The 18289-nt window shown below is 39.8% G+C and overlaps 1 protein-coding gene across 2 annotated transcripts in view; it reads right to left on the bottom strand.

The window, feature by feature from the left end:
- Positions 1-636: 636 nt before the first annotated feature.
- The window catches only part of NPSR1 (neuropeptide S receptor 1), a 57554-nt gene continuing 39901 nt past the window's right edge, over positions 637-18289 (bottom strand). The window contains exons 4-9 of one of the 2 annotated variants that reach the window (XM_027665018.1): positions 17917-18010; positions 13130-13331; positions 4163-4239; positions 3391-3480; positions 1146-1326; positions 637-1024 (exon numbers count right to left, since the gene is read on the bottom strand). In XM_027665018.1, the coding sequence (XP_027520819.1) occupies positions 931-1024; positions 1146-1326; positions 3391-3480; positions 4163-4239; positions 13130-13331; positions 17917-18010 (738 nt within the window). In that variant the 3' untranslated portion in view covers positions 637-930. The remainder of the gene's footprint in view (positions 1025-1145; positions 1327-3390; positions 3481-4162; positions 4240-13129; positions 13332-17916; positions 18011-18289) is intronic. The other variant, XM_027665019.1, reaches the window with a different exon arrangement.

Raw genomic sequence — 18289 nt, forward strand, 5'->3', positions numbered from 1 at the left:
GATTTACATAGGGCAGGGGGTAGGGAAATGCTGCTGTGTGGGTGGCAAGATTAATCTGCAATGACAGAGTGCCCTGTATGGCAGCTCCCCATAGGGTCCTGAAAAGACTGTTCAGGGCCTTTGTCACAGAAGCATGCAAGGATCTGTGCATGGGATGAACCATGGGGTCTGGGAGGGGCTGGCAAACACTTTCTTAGTAGCCCAGAAATAAATGATTATCTGGATGTGTCATGTGGAGCCCTTCTGGGATCCTGGGGTGCCACTTGTTTGCCAAGGTAGCACAGCAGGGAAATATCACACTGGATGGGGAAGAGGAGCTACAGGGATGGTGTGACTGGCATGAGCTGAGAAGCTAGGCCAGGAGATGTGACAGGCAGTGACCCAGACCTTCATTCCCTTCTTGTCTGGCTATGACTTTGTAAGTGGTTCTGTATGAAAACAGATATAATATATAATTGAGTGGCAGGGGTGTGTTCTCATTGGAAAAGTGCCCGTGCTTTCATTTTACCTGGGGTCCTTGCTCTGTAATTACTTGTAAACACTCTATCAGTTATATGAGCCAGATGGTACAGTAGATGGCTTTTAGCGACTCCTGGAAAATAGAGAAGACTCTGACTAGACACCTTTTACTTTTTTTTTTTTTTGCTGTTTGGAGCATGCATAGATTACAGCTTGCTTTAAACAGAGGGCCAAGATGAAGCCTCAAAACAGAGGCAGACAAAAACCTCGCGCTGAGTTTGGCGCTGGCAGTGTGAGATTGCTGAAGCTGCAGCGCCGATCCGAAATACATGTGCTGTAAGGTGCACGAGAGCAGCAAGTTGCAGGCTCTTGCCAGTCAGCGTCCATCTGCTTCACAATGACAGGGCTTGTGGGGGACCTCTGTTTTCTTCAGTACAGGTTCCAGCATGGCTTTGCAGATCATCGTCTGTGCTAAATGTATTCCGGTTTGGATAGGACCTGCAACTCCTGCCCTCCATTGCTCCTTTCCCGGAAAGTCCCTCCCAGCCTTTGAGTTCTTCTTTCCCTGTAAAAAATAAGGAATGATCAGAATTAAACCAGACAAAAATAGTTAGTCAGTTTACGGACTGTGCTTGTGTTCACTCCCTTCTTAGGGGGTAATCAGAGTGACAGTAAAGGAGCAATACTCGAAAGGGGGGCAGAGGCGGTTGCTGAAGAAGCAGTAGATGAGGGGGTTGATGGCACTGTTCAAGGCTGGCAGGTTCTGAATGATCACAGATGCGTAGAAGCGCTCTTTAGTCTCAGGGAGTATGTTGAAGTTGTCCAGGATATCAAAAAGAAAGTAAGGGCTCCAACAGAGAACAAATGCTGCAGAAGAGAGAGAGAGGAAGAGCTTGATGTTGGATAGTTGAGCAATTTAGGGAGGCAATTACACACTCATGGAGAGACTGTCATAACACATAAATATTTGTTTATGCAAAAAACCCTCTCGCTATTCAGGATCTTATTTAAGAGAATAGTTATTAGATTGTGCTTTTATTTGTCTTTATTTTTATTTTAATGCCTATAAAATATATTATGTGTAATCCTCTAAGTGTTTAGAATGGTCCCTTTAGACATACTTAGACACTTCAGAACACTACACAACACATAAAGGGTAAATAGGTAACCAGTTAAAGCATCATCAGTTATAGTGAAGTGCTCTTTTAATGGTCCCCTGAGTGAGCAGCCAATCTAAATGTACACGCAACCGAAGCGCTGCTCCATGACAGCACTGCCTGTCATAGCCACCTATTAAAAGAAGGCTCTGAGACACCCAGGAGCAAGGAATGACACTCTTTCACACCACATTACAGCAAACCAACATGTCATTTGGTATGCTGGCTGGAGGTGCTGTGTACATGGAATGTGCAGGAAGATTCTCTAATTTCCTGTACTGTCATTTGAGAGGCGAATTTGAGGAAGGGAAAAGAAGACTGCATTGCTCATAGCCTCTAGTTTTATTCAGAGGTGGTAGGGAAAAAAAAGGTCACAGATCTACCTTTATTTGCAAGCATAGGGAATGAATCTGTCCTACACAAATTTTTATGTCGTCTCTTCTCACAAAGGCTTATGATTCAGGATTTCCATAGAAATGCTGGGACAGACAGTTCACTCAACAGCCTATAAGTACCTGGACTGCAAACAATCTGTAAAATCAGACACATTATCTCTTCCTGACCCAGAAGAGACAGAAGAGTGACCTCATGCCTGTTTCTTGTCACATTAATCAGTATTTCTTCTCTGGCACTTAGCTGAGTACTCCTTGAAAGTGCCAGGGAGAGGTAAACTCACCTCCTCTATTGTAGAGTAACCAAACAGGAGGTGTCTATGCACAGATATCCATAAAATAGCAGTACACAGTCCCAGCATGTGGATCATAGCACTAACTGTGCAGAACTTTAAGTTACCTGTTTGCACATCGAGAGAGGCTGCGTGTCTACTATTACCAAGGTACACTGAAATACTGAGCATCCATGTGAGCTCTTAACACCTGATGGCCTTGCAATAGTAGTCGCATCTGACAAAATCTTTCTCAGAAAAGTTCAGACACAAAGAAGCTGTTCTTGGGCTTATGAAAGGTATGAATCACACCACCCTCTATCACATCTGCAGACACTACCTCTACACGGTGAGCTAAGCAACTCAGTAGTGGCTATTATCACAGTACCCTCCAATCTGAATTTTGCACAGTGTTGGAAAGAGAAGCAATCTCTTTTTCAGTGTCAGGGGATGATTGTCAGCCCTCAAGAGTAAACAGCTTTGGTCGCTTTCCTACATTTCTCTGCAGTTAATCACAAGCCCCGTGTGATGCTGGTTTTATTTATTGAGATAGAATATCAGCCTCCTAATTGCATCAGAATAATGTAATTTCCCTGGGAGACAGAGAACGCCTGCACTGAGTCATCTGTTGCTCAGTCAGGAAAGGAGAGTTCATTCTTTCCATCTCGGCAGGCAACACACCTGTAACATCAAATGCAATCGCTCCACATCTTGCCTCTCCTTCCTCTGCCTTGCACCAGCCCAGCAGCTCACATGCCATAGTCTCTAAGCCTAAAAGACAACTCGGTTGCCAAATCTTTCAGCAGTCTGGATGGGAAGGAGATGATCCCTTCCTTTTTCCTTTTAGGCATTGTCTCTTCTTTACTTTCTTAATGCACATGAGGGGCTGTGCATATAATTTCACTTGAGGCTTATGTCAGATGCCTAAAATAGGAGTGTATCAGCCAGAGGAGAGAGGAAGGACAGGGTCAGAAGGCAAGTCAGGGATCTAAGTTCCTTCTCTGAGCCATCTACTGCACTTTGTCTGCTGATGATGGAGGTTGCTAGGGAGAAGCAGATTCCTCATGTCAGCATCCTCCCTAGCTATCAGCTGAGGGGCTTTTCACTTACCAAGGATAATTACAATGCTGTACTTGATAGCTTTCACTTTTGCCCTTGATATGAACCCACGACTGGTGCAGCCAGCAGAGGTTGTGCCACCTGGGAAAAGAACAGTTCAGCTAGTAAGAGAATAGGGCTGGTGTGTGGATGTGTCAGTGTGTACCTTGACAGGCAGAACAGGAATACATAGCCCCATCCTTCCCTGGTGTCAGTCAGGAGCTCAGTAGTTCCTGAAATTTGGGCACTTTCAAGCCTGCTCAAGTTGAACCCTTAAAACCTGAGCCACCCAAAATCAAAAAGGTAAATGTAAGCAGAGTAGATCTTTCTGAAGCATTTTGGCATTTATAGTCTTGGGATGGAATGCTCACTCATTTTATAACTTTCTGTGGCCAAGAATTTCTGGTCTTGAGCAAAATTCAGATTTGCCAAGGAAATGTGAAAACACAGAAAAATTGTTACCTAGGTATATACTAGAAAATATTTATTCTGAAAATGGACAAAGTTCTAGGAATAGGAATTTTAAGTTCTAGAATAAGTAGTTTTCACTTTTTAATAATTTTCTCACAGATTTTTCCTATTGTTTCTCTAAAGAGGGTTTAGTGTCAAAGGAAAGAAGGTAAACAATGTAGAAAAGAGTTATGAATGAACATTTACAGAAACCCCATTTCCACTGCTGTGGTGGTGGCCCAACGCAACGCTGCACATCCAGGCATTCCCAGATTTGTGAGAACCAGCCAGAATTGAATCATGAGGCTGGAGTCACGTGCATGCTGAGACTCACCAGGACAGCTGGATAGGATGACAGCCTGAGCTTTGCTCTTCATCCAGATGGTTCGAATCACGATTGAATATATGACACTACAGAAGGGAAAGAGTCATTGGTATTATTAGGCACAGTAAATTTAGCAGGCATCCGGGTCAGTTGTGCTCTATGATTACACTTATCTATGTGTAAGGAGTTCATTGAGATGATGGGGCTGCATAGGAATAAAAATAATAAATGGTAACAACAGTAGTAAATAAGATATGACTCTCACATAGTATTTTTCTGAAGCAGATCTGAAGAGTTTTCACCATGGAAGTCCTTATGATTGTCCTGGCTTTGTAGATGTCAAATCTGAGGATCAGAGGAAGGCAGTGATTTGGCCAAAATCTCACAGGCAAGAGCTCAGTGGGGATTTTGAGCTAGCCAAAGCCAAATCCTCCTGGGTACCAGTCCCAGGACACTAGCTCTGAAATGAGGGAAGCAGGGGGAAGGACCTGGTATTGCTGTATGTACACTTCTGTTTTGGTGTTACTTTGGGAGTGTGAAGCTAATGAATAAATTGGTACCCTGGGGAATTTGACAGGGGCGAGATCCACGAGAAATGCAGTTAAATACAGCAGTGCTCAGTTTTGGGTCTCAAGGTCCTGTGGTGGAAATCAAGGAGGACAGAAGTATCAGATAGATGATTCAAAACCAGATCCACCACAATTTGCATATTTAGAGAGAAATATATACTTTCCATGGGAATAGATGAAAAGTACCCTAGTGCACAATGACCTTGGATAGTTATGATCTTTCCCTAAGGCAACAACCAATCTGAACTTCCATTGGTTTAGTATGGAATAGGTAAAAATAACTTCTTCAAGCTGAAGATCTGTTTGAACCCATATCCTCCTTTAGGATGTTACCTTTTCAGCAGTTTATATGCGAAAGATAGGAGGCCTTGCTCTGACTGCCTTTTCTCCTGCAAGTGTGCATAACGTGCAGCTAAAATCACTAAGCAACAGCATACCTTGGACTGCTGTTTTCGTTTTTGGTTTGCTAAGGAAGACAAAAAATGACTTAATAATATTTCAACTAATGCACTCAGGTTGCCATGTTTTCCTGATGTAAAATCCAAGCATCATAACAGAAGTCATTATGTACCATTTGCAATACAACACAGTGCTCTGGAGAATCTGAGGCAGCCTGAGCATTAATTACCTTAAACCTTAGTGGTCCCTCTGTGAAAAAGGTGCAACTAAGAACATTGTTTCAGGGTGTTTTATAGAGGCAAAAATGTGTCTTACTGTTATGTTGTTTATTTTCATTGTCAGAAGAGGTATTATTCTTACTAGACCTTTCAGACTGATATATGAGCCTTTCCTATAGCACCATCAATTGCTAGAAATGCTTGCAAAGGTGATATTTGTGCTCAAAAAGCTACTAGAAGTTTGGAGGTTTCCTTTCTGTGGAAGTTTGAGCCATCTGGTTTCCAGATATAGTATGTGAGAGCTGTAAATTCATTGTGCGTTCTGGGCTGTGCAGTAGAGCTGTAACATCTTTGCCCAGTGAGGGGTTTGCATGCAGTTGCTATGGATTACAACTTGCTCTCCTTAACCTCCTCAAAGGTCCACCTTGGCTCCCAGCTGACTTGAACATTTTCCTTTTATCTCCTGGCTTTTCAAGAGGCTGTTTGTTTAACAGCTCATACACTTGAGAGTTTCTTTCTACTTTGTACTGACAATGGTGGAAAATTCCCATATTATTTCTCCTTTGATTGTTCCAATGAATAAGAATGTAATCTCAAAACATTTTCCAGCCAATTCTTAAAAATCCTGTTTCTATTTTCTCCCTAGCCTGCTATCTCTAGCCTGGCCTTTGTATTTGTAGTTGAAACAATGTCCCCTCTGATGCAGACTTGCCTGTGTCCAGCAGGACATGTTCAGAGCTGCTTAAGCATCAGGACAAAGAGGTCTAATTCTGCAATCAAAATAGTCAGACTTCCTACTTCCAGCCGAGTGCCACCAGGATTGAATTATAAAGTCAGGCTCCTCACTTGCTTTCCTTTTGACCCCAGAATGCCTTCCCTCTTGACTGTAGAGTCTGGTAGGAACATGCCTTTTGCCAGATAGTTACAGCATTTGTCGTCTTCGTTGGCATTTCACATATGAGATTGCATGTGATTCATTTGTATCTCTAATTTTTAGGACTCCAGTGGAATGCTGAATTCCTGTTTTAATCCAGAGGTTTATAAAGTGCTGCCAACATAGTGGGTTTGTGCTGGTGTTTTTGCCTCCGTTCATCTTTCATATCTCTATACCTGAAACCATTGGAGCTTTCCTTATCAGGAGTGGACCAGGGGTGGTGTAAGGATGCTAAGGATGGGTGTCAGGAAAGCCAAGTCACTTGTTATGCTAGGTACTCTTCTGAATGATGGTTTTGCCAGCCACAATTATGCCTTTATAATTTGATCTGTCTGGGACTCCAAAGAGTGCCTAACTCCTACTAGTGCCTAACCAATTTTTTTCCCCCATAGAAATGTTGGCATGGAGCTAAGAAACTGGAGTTTCCAGAAATTTGTCACCTAAACCTTAAGATCACAGAAGGCAACTGCACGTGTGTTTCAAAGCCACAAGAGTAAAACACTTATGGAACAGAAGTTGTGTTTTTCTTACAAAAGGAAAACAACTTTTTCTTTCAGAATGCATTTGTAGCTCCTTTCTTTCTGTAAAAGACAGCTGAAGGAGGATGTGGAAGTTGGTCAGATCTCAAAGGGTGGGAAGAAATTCCCACTTGGAAAATGAAGTGGCAGATGAGCAAAGAGTAGCAGGGAACAGATGATAACTGGTATTCAGAGGGGTGTTTGGCAGTGGTCTGCACCATTCTGACCGTATTGTAATATCTGTTCCCTTCCTCTGCATGTCCAGCTGCTCAGCCTTCACTATCAAGTGTAAAAGCACATGATACACGTTGCCACAAACCCATTTTTCAACCCATGTAACATGTCTGCATGCTGCTTGCTCTTGTCTCCACTGAAAGCACTGAGAGATGTGATGTACAGTTCTTTAAGTCCAGATGTTGTCACGTTTCTTTGTATCTGTAAGCACAGAGTGCACTGGTCCTAAAGCCCTCACTGAGGTTCCTTGGGGGCTATAGAAACATGTGCTCTAGTCATTGTAATACACACTGTGATATGAAAATATTATATGAGTTGTTGTGGCCCATTATTTTTAGGTGATAAACTAATGAAAGAGTACTATTTATCATGGAGTAGTCAAACTTGAATGGAAAATTCATCCAAGACATTTTGAAAAGGAACTGCTCAGGCCTTGAAGACCACAGGATAAAAAGGATGTGCAGTTGATCTGAAAATGTGACAATTTTTTTAGCCCTGATAAAATGCATATCTTGAGAGGTGGCAGGAAAATACAAGAATATTGTTCACATTACAGATATATCTGAGAAAATGAAATTCTTTGCATCTCCAAAAATGACTTAGCTTGATCCAAATTCTGAAGGACTAAGACCCATTTTCATTATTGTGTCTTATTAGTTAATGGTGTTGTTTAATAAGCCTCATTGGTAATTACAGTATTCTTTATCAGGTAAGTACGTAACTTATGTTTAGTCATACATGAATAGTCCCACCCCATCTTTATTTTTAATTCATGGATCACTTTTTTTGGAAAATGAACTGTCTTCTGGTAAAGTTGTGTATTGGTATTATCAATCATAAGAGTTATTGGTCTGCCCACTCTTTAAATACAGATTATTTATTTTAAGTAAATAATTGCATTATGACATTATCCCATCCAACCTCAGTATCTTCTAGTAAAATGAGCCTTTACCATGGAAAACGTGCACTTAAGCTCCCTGCTAAATACTTCTATTTATCATCCAGCATTGCCTATTGTTCCTTATAATTTATTTGTGCAAAGTGATGGAGCTGCATTGTTTTATGGTAGCTAATTTACAGTGCTGCTTATCTAAAGAAAAAAGGCATATGTAATCTCATTTGAACAAACCATTGCAGGTATATGTGATGGGTAAATGAAGAGATGGGCAGATATTAGAACATATGTGCAGGATCTATGCTTTCTTATTTAGAAATGGAAATTGCAGGCAAAAATGAATGTGCTCACCGAATCAAGCTCAAAAAATGACCTTTAGTATTATTATTAATGGTATTTCTAGTTCCTTTATTTGATTTAATTCAGAGAAATACCTTTTATTTAATCTATTTTTTTATTTCATTACAATGCCTTGGGTTTAATTCTGTATATTTCCTTTTAGTCAATTCTGGTTTTTATCTTCTAATTATTTTTCAGCTGCTCCAAAGCAAATGTTCTCTTTGGAGTTTAGATTTTAAAGAGCAGATGGATATTTTTTCCTCTATGCTTCAAGAGGAGGTTTAGCAATTTTTTTTTAAACATGAATTTGCAATTATATTAGATAAATGCCTATGTATTACATTCATAATATAAAAATATATTTCTGAATACTCAAGTACTGGAATATAATTATGTTTTGACAGAGTAGTGATACAGAATAGAAACCCAGTAGCTGTCCTGTCTCCCCATCACAGGATCTGAGGGGCCCAGATGCAACTATTTGCAGGAGAGCAAACTTGACCTGTATCTAACCTCTGCTCAGCAATGCCCCAGTTTTCAACTATCACAGATACCATTCGAGCTTTTCTTGGTGTATTTTAGCATAGGAGAAAAGGTTTTGGTTGTAGTTGATGACACTTGTCCTCAAATAGGAGAGAACTAATTATTGCAGATTCCCTAATTACTTTTTTCTGAATTTTTCTGAGGTTTGGTAGGTTGACAATATCAACTGCAGAAGTGGTAGAATAGTGTAAATAAGAGGGAACAGGAAAAATTTTAAAGCACTGTATAGAAATACCTGATGTGGGATCTGTGGCTTTCCCTGTATGACACTGAAATAGTGGGGACAAGGAAAGATTTTACACTAAAAGAACAAATATTCTCCCCTTTTTTCAGCTCTCAAAGGTAACCACACACTTGGGTTAAAAATACTAATAACAGCTTTTCGTTTTTTTTCATTATTCACATCTTGTTCATTTGTATTATAATCAGATGAAAAAACTTGCCAAAAAACCACAAGCTGTTTGATAACTGATTGCTGATTTCCCAGTTGCGAAGAAGTGGTAGGAATAGACCTCACAAGTATTTAAATCTTTCAGGCTGTTGCAGTTTTCTTCATAAATTACCTTTTTAAATATATGTTTAAAAAACCCCAAACAAAACAGGGGGACAGAATGTTTTCTTCTCTTTGATGTTTTGGCTTGGAATCTATGTGCTCACACCACATCTGGGGGTTTAGCTTGTCAGTGGAAGGATTTTCCAGACTGAGCATAAGGTTATCAGCTAAATAATTCATTCCATGGGCTGCAGTGTTATGAATAGCACAACTCCTGTGAGTTAGTTGAAGGCTGTCAGGAACATGTAAAATCAGCTCTACTGAGAGAGCTGAGGGATGGATGAGAGAATCTTAAAAGATGGTGGTGTCTGGACTGTAAAAAGTGAAAACAGCTCAGCCAAAGCAGTATATCTAGTGTGGAATTAAGTCCTGCACCTGAAAAGTAAGATTTTATCCTTTTTATGCACTTCAGATGAACAGCACCAAAAAAAGTGCTGTCATCAGTGAACAGCTTTGCTCTAGAGGTTAGGTTTTCAGCAAATTCAGGCAGCAGAACTAATTAAGAATTAACTCCGCCAGCCAGTGTCCCACATTGCATCAGGCACCTGCCGTGCAGCTAAATCAGAGTGCTTCAGCAGAGAAAATAAAGTAGCTGTGCAAACAATATGAATTTTTGCAGAAAAGATTTTATTTTTTCCCTGTGTTCACCCTGCCTTACTGCCTCAGTAAGTGTGTCGTGTGTCTTGGCTTCTGGTTTATACATAGTCACAGCTTCTTAGATACTGATCCGTGACTTTTCAGTCACATCTATGTGACTTTTCAGTGCACATCTATGGATCTTCTCTCCGTCATTATGTTGTGGCCTTTTTTAGGTAACATCTAAAGAGCATTAGAAAAAATAAATCACAAAATGCCTTCCTTCATTTACTAAATAAAGCCTTCCATTTTTATAATTAATCTCTTGACAGAGTAACATACAACTAGGATACACGTGATCTCTCTCACCCTTATGAAACAGTGTCTCATTTATCATCAAACCTACTGTGCATCTGAAAGTATTAGGTGGAACAAAACATTTGCAGAGAAAGTGAGTTCCTGAAGATATTAACAGCCATTCCTGTTCTTGAGCCACAAACTGCTTACCAGAGTATTTATTTGCTGCAGCCACATCAGATGGATTAGCTTTAAACTTCTGGACTGCCAATAATCTTTTACAAAAGAGATGTCACGCCTTCAGGCTGCATTGACAGATGTTTTACAGATACATCAACTGGGAAGTTGCAACCTTCACTTTTATGCTTGAGACTTGAAAAAACGTTCTAAAAAATAGCCATTTCTTTCCAAATTGCATGGCATTTTTTCATAATGTCTCAGCTGACCTTGCCCTGATGATAATCCTCTTTTTCTGTAGTTCTAGACCATCCTCTGTGTTCTGAAGAAAATGGTATCGCTGACAACTAGAAATAAATAGGCACCAAAAAATCTTTCCTTGTACCACTCCCCTTCCTTCCTCCCAGTGCCAGACACCACTTAGGACATGTCAAAAATCTGACTTCTGCTGACACAGGAGCATTTGTATTAATATACACTGAAACCAGGGATGTGTCTGGACAGCAACAGGGCAACTGCGCTGCCCCCTGCCTCCAAGGCCAGTGTTTTAAGTTCCTGAGCTGCCATAAACTTCTTGTGTGAAAGTTGCTTAAGGTTAAAGGCACAAAAATTTTAGGATGTTTTATTCATGTCTCAGCTGTCAGGGCAATCTCATGAAATGCCGGTTTCACTGCCTTTCCCTTTCCTCTCATGTCTTCATCACCTTCTTGCTTCTGGGGATTTACTGTAAAGCAAGTCACAGAGCTGATCTGGTTTGAATATCTTCCTTTGGCAGGGAGGAGGGGAGTATAATGTCAACAGCTCTGAAATATTCGTTGCTCTGTAGCTTGTCTTTTCTTGCCAAACAAGTATATATGGCATGTAAAAAGGAGTAGCTGGTCTGTAATAGAAAGCATGCAAATCTGTATGTTTGAGTGGGAAAGAGATGTTTCACACACCTATGGAATGACTGGTAACTGGACAGGCTGTGGGTCTTTTTCTAAAAAACCTAAATGCTGACTAGAATTTCCTGATTGCTAGCTACTTGAGAAAGCTCATTAAAGAATCCCTCTAATAGTAGCAGTCATCCTCAAAGTTTTCTAGTGCCATTTCTTTCCACTCTTAAATTGCTTTTTGCCTGTTCAGTGTATGTTTATTTTTTTTTGCTGCTAGTGCTGGGCTGCAGATCTACCCAAATTTTTATTTACATATTCCCAAGAATATTTTTTTGGTTTATTTAAAACTAGGCTGCTTTAAGAGACAGGACAACATTTAGAGAAATGATCCTATCTAGGAAGGAAGAGTTATCAGCCAACTTGGGAGTAATTTTTCTCTATTGCTATCACATCCTTTCTTTAAGGAGAATTTTCATGATTTTGTTTATTATATCTGTACAATCTGGCACAAAAATAGAAGGTTTAGCAAACTAACATGTTAAGAGCAAAGTGTTGTAATCATCCCTTCTTTCTAGGGAGCAATACCAGTCCATGTTGAATCCATATCAAAAAGTCAGGTGACTTCAAGTACCACATGATTTTGATTCTATCAAAGATAAACTTGTTTCTATTAAAAGGTGCAGAACTTAATGTCCATGATAAAACAGTAAGAAACTTCAAGGCATTTAGCTTTTGTAGCCAGTCTCGTCATCCACTGGAAAAGGTCAGCACCTTCTTCCACTCCCCACCCTACTCTCACCCAGGGTGCTAATGAGCAGGAAGCTAACAGAGACTCATGGCTCATCACTTGTTGGAAAAGCAGATGGACTGAGAGATATATCCAAGGGACATGCAAACGTAATTCCTCTCTTAGAGTCCAAACAGCCTGTCGTCAAATTATGTGGGGAAAAAGGAGTCCCAGCAAGTCTTCTTTGCTGCTAAAAAGAAGAGTTGGACACTAAGAAATCCTAGTAACCTTGCTTCTGAAAGAGAAAAAAAAAAAGGGGGAAAGAAAGATAAGGGCTCAGAGAACAAGTTACTGCCACTGGGAGCCTTTCAAGGCAGTTAAGAAACCTCAGTCCCCTTCCACATCAGATTTTGGCTGCTCCTTTGCGTTGATAACTCCTCATGGCTAGATAATTTTTGTTTAACGTCAACTAATGGCAGTGCCCTAGAGGGAGGCAATAAACTTCACTGATCACTGGGCACAGTCTGGGTTATTGGTTGACCTCAGTTTAAAATAGATTCTGCAGCAGATTGCCTTTGTGATTTGGGGCAAATCAGTCTCAAATATTTGCAGCTTAGGTTTCCCAAAACAAAACAGGAAGAATTGTATTTGCTCCTATTTTAAAAGTGGTTGGCAACTTCAAATGCTTGGAGGTTTCTTTCCAATCCTGGTGAAGGAATACTTGTCTAACACTGTGAAGCTTGAGAGCACTTCAATTTAATTTTACTATAATTAGTGTTAAATGTAGTTTCCTGTTCTTCTATTAAAATTATCTTTTGTAATAATAGATTGATATTCATACTGGATTTATGGAGATATCTTTCAAGCCTGAAGCTGTGGAGATAAGTGGACACACTTAGAGATTCATTCCTCTTTTCAGAGAAAATGTTTCTGGCTGTTAATACCACATGGAGAACACCCAGGGCAAGTACAGCGACCCATGTATTATGTGATAAAAACCGAAGCAGCTATACAGCAGGTATGGAAATGAAATTGTAATGAATGAGTAGAAATTAAGGCATTATGCTGATTGCACACTTGACAGCTTTTACCACATGCTTGCTGATTGCAGTTCAGGCTTACCTGATAATGATCAGAGGAATGAAATACACCAGGAAAGCCACCACTGTCATGTAGGGTATCCAGTAGGAGTCATCAGGCCAGAGAGCCCAGCACTGCACTTCTCCGTTGGAGAGCTGCCGTTTCCCAAAAATAATCAGAGTTGGTATGGAAAACAGGAAAGAGAGGCTCCAGGCCACTCCAATAAGCACTTTCGCCTGTCTTTCTGTGCAACAGAGTCAAACAGATAGTGTTAATGGGGTTGTTGGTGAGAGTGAACCCTTGCAGCAGTACTGAGAGGCAGGGAGGAGGAGGAAATCATGTGAAGAAAGGGAATTTTAGGCTTCAATTGGCTGATGCTGAAAAGACTACGAAGGAAAAAAGGGATTTCATCTTTTTCTCATGATAAATAATCATGTCATTATGGGCTTGTACTTTACAGGTTTTATTTAAGGATGGTTAGGGTCTGTTGAATCTGAAACACTATGAGAAAGGCACTGATCAGGGTCAGCAAGTCAGAAAGATGAAATGTAAATGGTTCCTCTATGCTACCAAGAGAACCTTGTGAATGGATGTAAAGGACTGCAGGCCTGCCTATTGATGCACCTTGAAGTGAGAAAGATTGCAAAACCTTTCCTGTCAGGAAAAAGAAAATGCCTCAGTTCAGGATCAGAACAGAACTGCACACCCAGCTGCCTTTACCTCCAGCTGCAACTTTACAGTCCCACAATGTGGTCCCAAGGAGCATGGGCATCTCCTGCACTTCTCTGTATTGTGATGGGGGCCAAACACAGCTCCCGTTGAAAAGCATATGCCCAAGCCGTGACAAGAGTGGACTGCTAACCATGAGACATAACACATGACAGTGCTCAAGTGCTCAGCCCTGTTTTACCTGCTACAAGAGACATTGAGTAGGAGATCCATGACCTCATGGTGAAGAACAGGAGCTGAAGGATCCCAGAACACCCAACAGATTTGGGCTACTGCTTCCTCTTGACTTCTGGCCTCCTCCACTGTTGAGTGGGGAAAACAAGTGGGCAACCAGATGTTGCCTGGTGGCATCCATGGGATTTTGTAAATAACAATGTATCGGAGCAAAAAGTCCCAAGGCTTTCATTTTCACAAATCGGTATCTTCTGGCTAAAATCCAGGTAGCTCTAGCAACAAAGTGTGGGGAAAAAGGGCTGATCTGTGGAATACTAGTGATTTTCAGTGACAGTTAGTCCTCCTCAGTTAGACTGTGAGGGGAACAGATGGGGCATCTTTTTTGATCTAGGAAGCTTTAGTGTTCAAATACTTTATTGTCCTAAAAAATACTTGAGGTGAAACAGAAAATCACTTTAAATTATGCATATCAAAAAGAATGTCTTTCCTCCTTGAAGCTCAAAGAGCAATACAAAAGCATGTGGGCGAAACATTCAAAAAGTAATTTTATGCTTTATAAAACATCAGTTGCAAATACTCAGTTATCCTGCTCGTTTTTAAATGCTACCCAAGTTCAGCAAAATACAGTCTTGCTAATCTAGGGCTTAAAGGAACTCTGATGACATCTGCCTAAGTGAGAGGGTTAGATTAAGTCTATAAATATTGCACAGGAGAAGGAGAACTGTAAAGTTTCCCTAAGCGTAACTGAATAAACTTAGCAAAAGGAATATTAAGAATAAATTTTGCAAAATATTTCCTGACAGAAAGGATACTTCAAATATGAGCTAACAACTTAAACTACATTCATACAAGTCTCAGTCGGGGCCACCTGTGTATTTTTAAGGGAAAAGGATCATACCTGGATAATATGCCTTATTTTATTTGCACTGTATAACAATGACTGTAATTTGGACTGAAGTGGGCAATTTGGGTTGGACAAGAGTGGTATTATATCTTAGTATTTTATAAAACATTACCTGCAATGTTCATTTATTCTTGTTTTAAAATGTCCCTTGTGTTTGATAAAATATGGCCTTGCTAGTCTAAAGGGCTTTACAGGGCAGTGATTGTATTCAGGGAAGCAGACTTTTGTTTTATCACACTAATGTCGATTTGCTGCCTCACAAGCAGGTTTTGTTGGGTTTTTTTATGTTGGAGGTTTTTTTAGTAGTTACTCTAATATGCTCTAAATGCCAGCAAATCATATAACTAGAACTATGTCAGTTATAAGTGGAATAAAAAAAAATCAGATTTTGAAATACAATACACTATTTAGCCAGTCTCAGTATTTTCCCTTAAAAAACAACATTGCTGTTTAAAGGAGAGTTTTTCATACTGGATGGTCAAGACTAACTCCCAGGGTTGAGGTGGGAATCTCAATTGTGAGCGCTGACTCATGTAAAGGATGTTTTCATGTGACTGTCCCCTTTACTCCGCTCCCACCGTCCCTGCGCTGTGACAATGGTTTTGCGCACATTTCTCTGCTCCCAACAACGTGTGGCAGGGAGGCACCTCTTGGAAGGAACTTTCCTTCCTGCCACCAAGAACGTCAGTGCTATGCAACCCTTTGATAAAGTGACTACCACTTTAAAATTAGGTTCTAAATCCAGACAGAGCGGGCTGTTCCAGAATCTCATTGATCTGATGGACTTTGGCATTGTTTTCAGACTGAAGCCATGCCAGGGACAGTTTACACCTATTTGGGTTTCTTTTAATTAAGCAGTTCTTCTGTCACCTCTTGTTTAGTTTGTATGCTGTTTGCATATACCTTTTCAACATGATGAAATGCCTTCTTCTATAACTTCTCAGTTTCTTTTTTGCTTTCCATCTTTATTTTACAATTTTTTATTAATGCCCCTTTTTGCTTACAGAATGAGGTGCCTCACAGTAAAAGTGTTAGGAGTAGAAGGCATACTTCTTTCACATCCTTTACTTTCTGTGGTCATTTATGTGTTTGCAAATTATAAAATATTCAACTGTCAAAGTCTGTCTTCTCAAAAACCACACAAAGTACGTGCATTGCAAATGCTTTTTAACAGGACTTGAGGTTAGTAACTAAACCACATTTAAAAAAAAAAGTTGGTTGACATTTTCAAAGCTAAATACTTGATTTTTTTTTCTCAAATCACACTCCAAGGCCACATGGAAACATAATTTTTAAAATCAGTAAGGAGAAACAACTCTTTTGTTTCTTGATTGAATGATTGCGAGGGGATGAGTGTTTCATTTCGGAAAGAAATTTTCCACAGGTTGACTCAGAACTGTTCATGAAGTTTCTCTGTGTCATCACCAATAACAAAGTTTTGTGAATCTCTTTGTTCTCTATCTGCAGAATAACTAAGAGGGCATTTCAAAAGCCTCCCACATGGAACCTCTGCAAGAAGTAGTTGGGTTGCAAAAAGTGATTATTTTATACATATTCCAAAAAGTTGCTATCATAAATATATCTCTCTAGATTGTTCTTTTGGATTTACAGATGCTTTCTTTTCCCCTTTGAACATGGTCTTTGCTTGTCCATGTTGGCTTGAGTAGCCAACTCTTGCCAGAGGCAGGTGAGTTTTGTCAGTGCTTTTTCCTCTGCCCAGAGCTGCACCCAGCTGATGACTCTGGTACCCTTGACTGAGGGCAATGTCTGCTCTTCTCCAGTTTTAAAAATAAAAGAAAAAATGTAATGGTATAGGTATAGCGAATGTGACTTTTATGAAAATTTGAGGTGAGATTTGAGGTGATTTTGGTGTGGGTTCTTTTTCGACTTCAAAGTGTTTTACAAAGATTACCATCAAATTCTTTACTGTGCCCAGGCAGCAATTTAACAAGTGCTACTTTTCCTATACCATGAAGAAGAAACGCCAGCAGGTCTGTATCATCTTACCCCACTCTGGGGGGTTTATGAGCACCTGCCTTCCTGATGCAACATCAGCAGGAGCCATAGGGCATGCCACATTTACCATAGCCTGCTGGGAAAACCTTGATATCAATCTCCCTGGTCTAATAAAGTTTATCTGCACACTGGAGAATATCAAGCTAAATTTCAGACAAGTATTTGAAGTTTTCAGATCTTAACATCTGCCAAAGCTGCACCACTGCCTTGGCTGTGATTGATTCATAGGTTTTTAAGTCCAGAAAGGATCGTTAATCTGATCCCCTGAATAGAGCTGTCTGGCAAAAGCCATCATTACTCCAAAACAAGAATGATATTTGCATTTGATTAAATCACATTTTCCAGACCTCATGGTCCTTATAATTGTTCTTCTTCCTCCCCATCTGCTAATTCTGTTTATTCACTCAGTGCAACATGCTTATTACCCCACTTTGTCTCTGTAGGAAAGAAATAGTTTTCTTTAAACTGTACTTCTAAGAGAACAGGTGATATTTGAGTGCTGTAAAAAAACCCACAAATCAAACCAAAACAAATAGAAGAAATTATAAGAAACAGTAGGTGTCCAAACACTTATGCTATATCTTTTGAAGTTCTTATTAAACTGTTGTATGAATTCTCAGTACCATCCTCTCCATCAAGTTATTTTTTAGTGTGGATAAATAGAAAATATAGCTGTTGCAGCTTCTATAGTCAGTATAGTTGTACAAGAGATAACTTTTGCCTATAATTACCTTCTAATAATGCTGGAAGATAATGAAAACCACTATACATTTTAAAATGCCATTTCATTCTTTGCTAACATAATACTTTTGAACACTGCTAAGGGCTAAGTGGAGTTTAATAAATCTTGAAATCAGAGTTCCTTTGTCATTTGAAAACTGTAATGGAGTTCAAATGCAGCTACAGCAGGAATAAATAATTCATGGCAACAAGATTAAGAATTTTGAAAACTAAAAAACTATCCAGTAATATCCATAGCAATAACAAGGCACAGAAATTCTCCTACCTCCTTGCAAGAACTTCATTGGGTAAACTATGGCATGATACCGGTCTATGCTTAGTGACACAAGGACGTAAGTCGAGGCATAGAGAAGGACCACCTGGGGCAGAAGGTGTAACAAGAGCAGTTGAGACAAATTTGTTGCAGAAAATTATGTCAGCAAGAACTCTGAACTAGGAATATTTGAAAACTTTTAAAGAAAGAAAAAAAAGAGAAAAGGCAAAAACCCCCCACCTTTTTTATTCACCCAGATATTTTTCCTTTACCTTGTCCACAAAATTAAAATGATTTTATATGCTTTGATTAAAGTGTTTCAGCTTTAAATAGAAATTTTCATCATTCAGCACTTTTGAACAATTTTATACAGCATTTCTGTTGG

Source organism: Corapipo altera, unplaced genomic scaffold (genome assembly GCF_003945725.1).
Source record: "Corapipo altera isolate COAL_440 unplaced genomic scaffold, ASM394572v1 89, whole genome shotgun sequence".
Classification (NCBI taxonomy): Eukaryota; Metazoa; Chordata; class Aves; order Passeriformes; family Pipridae; genus Corapipo; species Corapipo altera.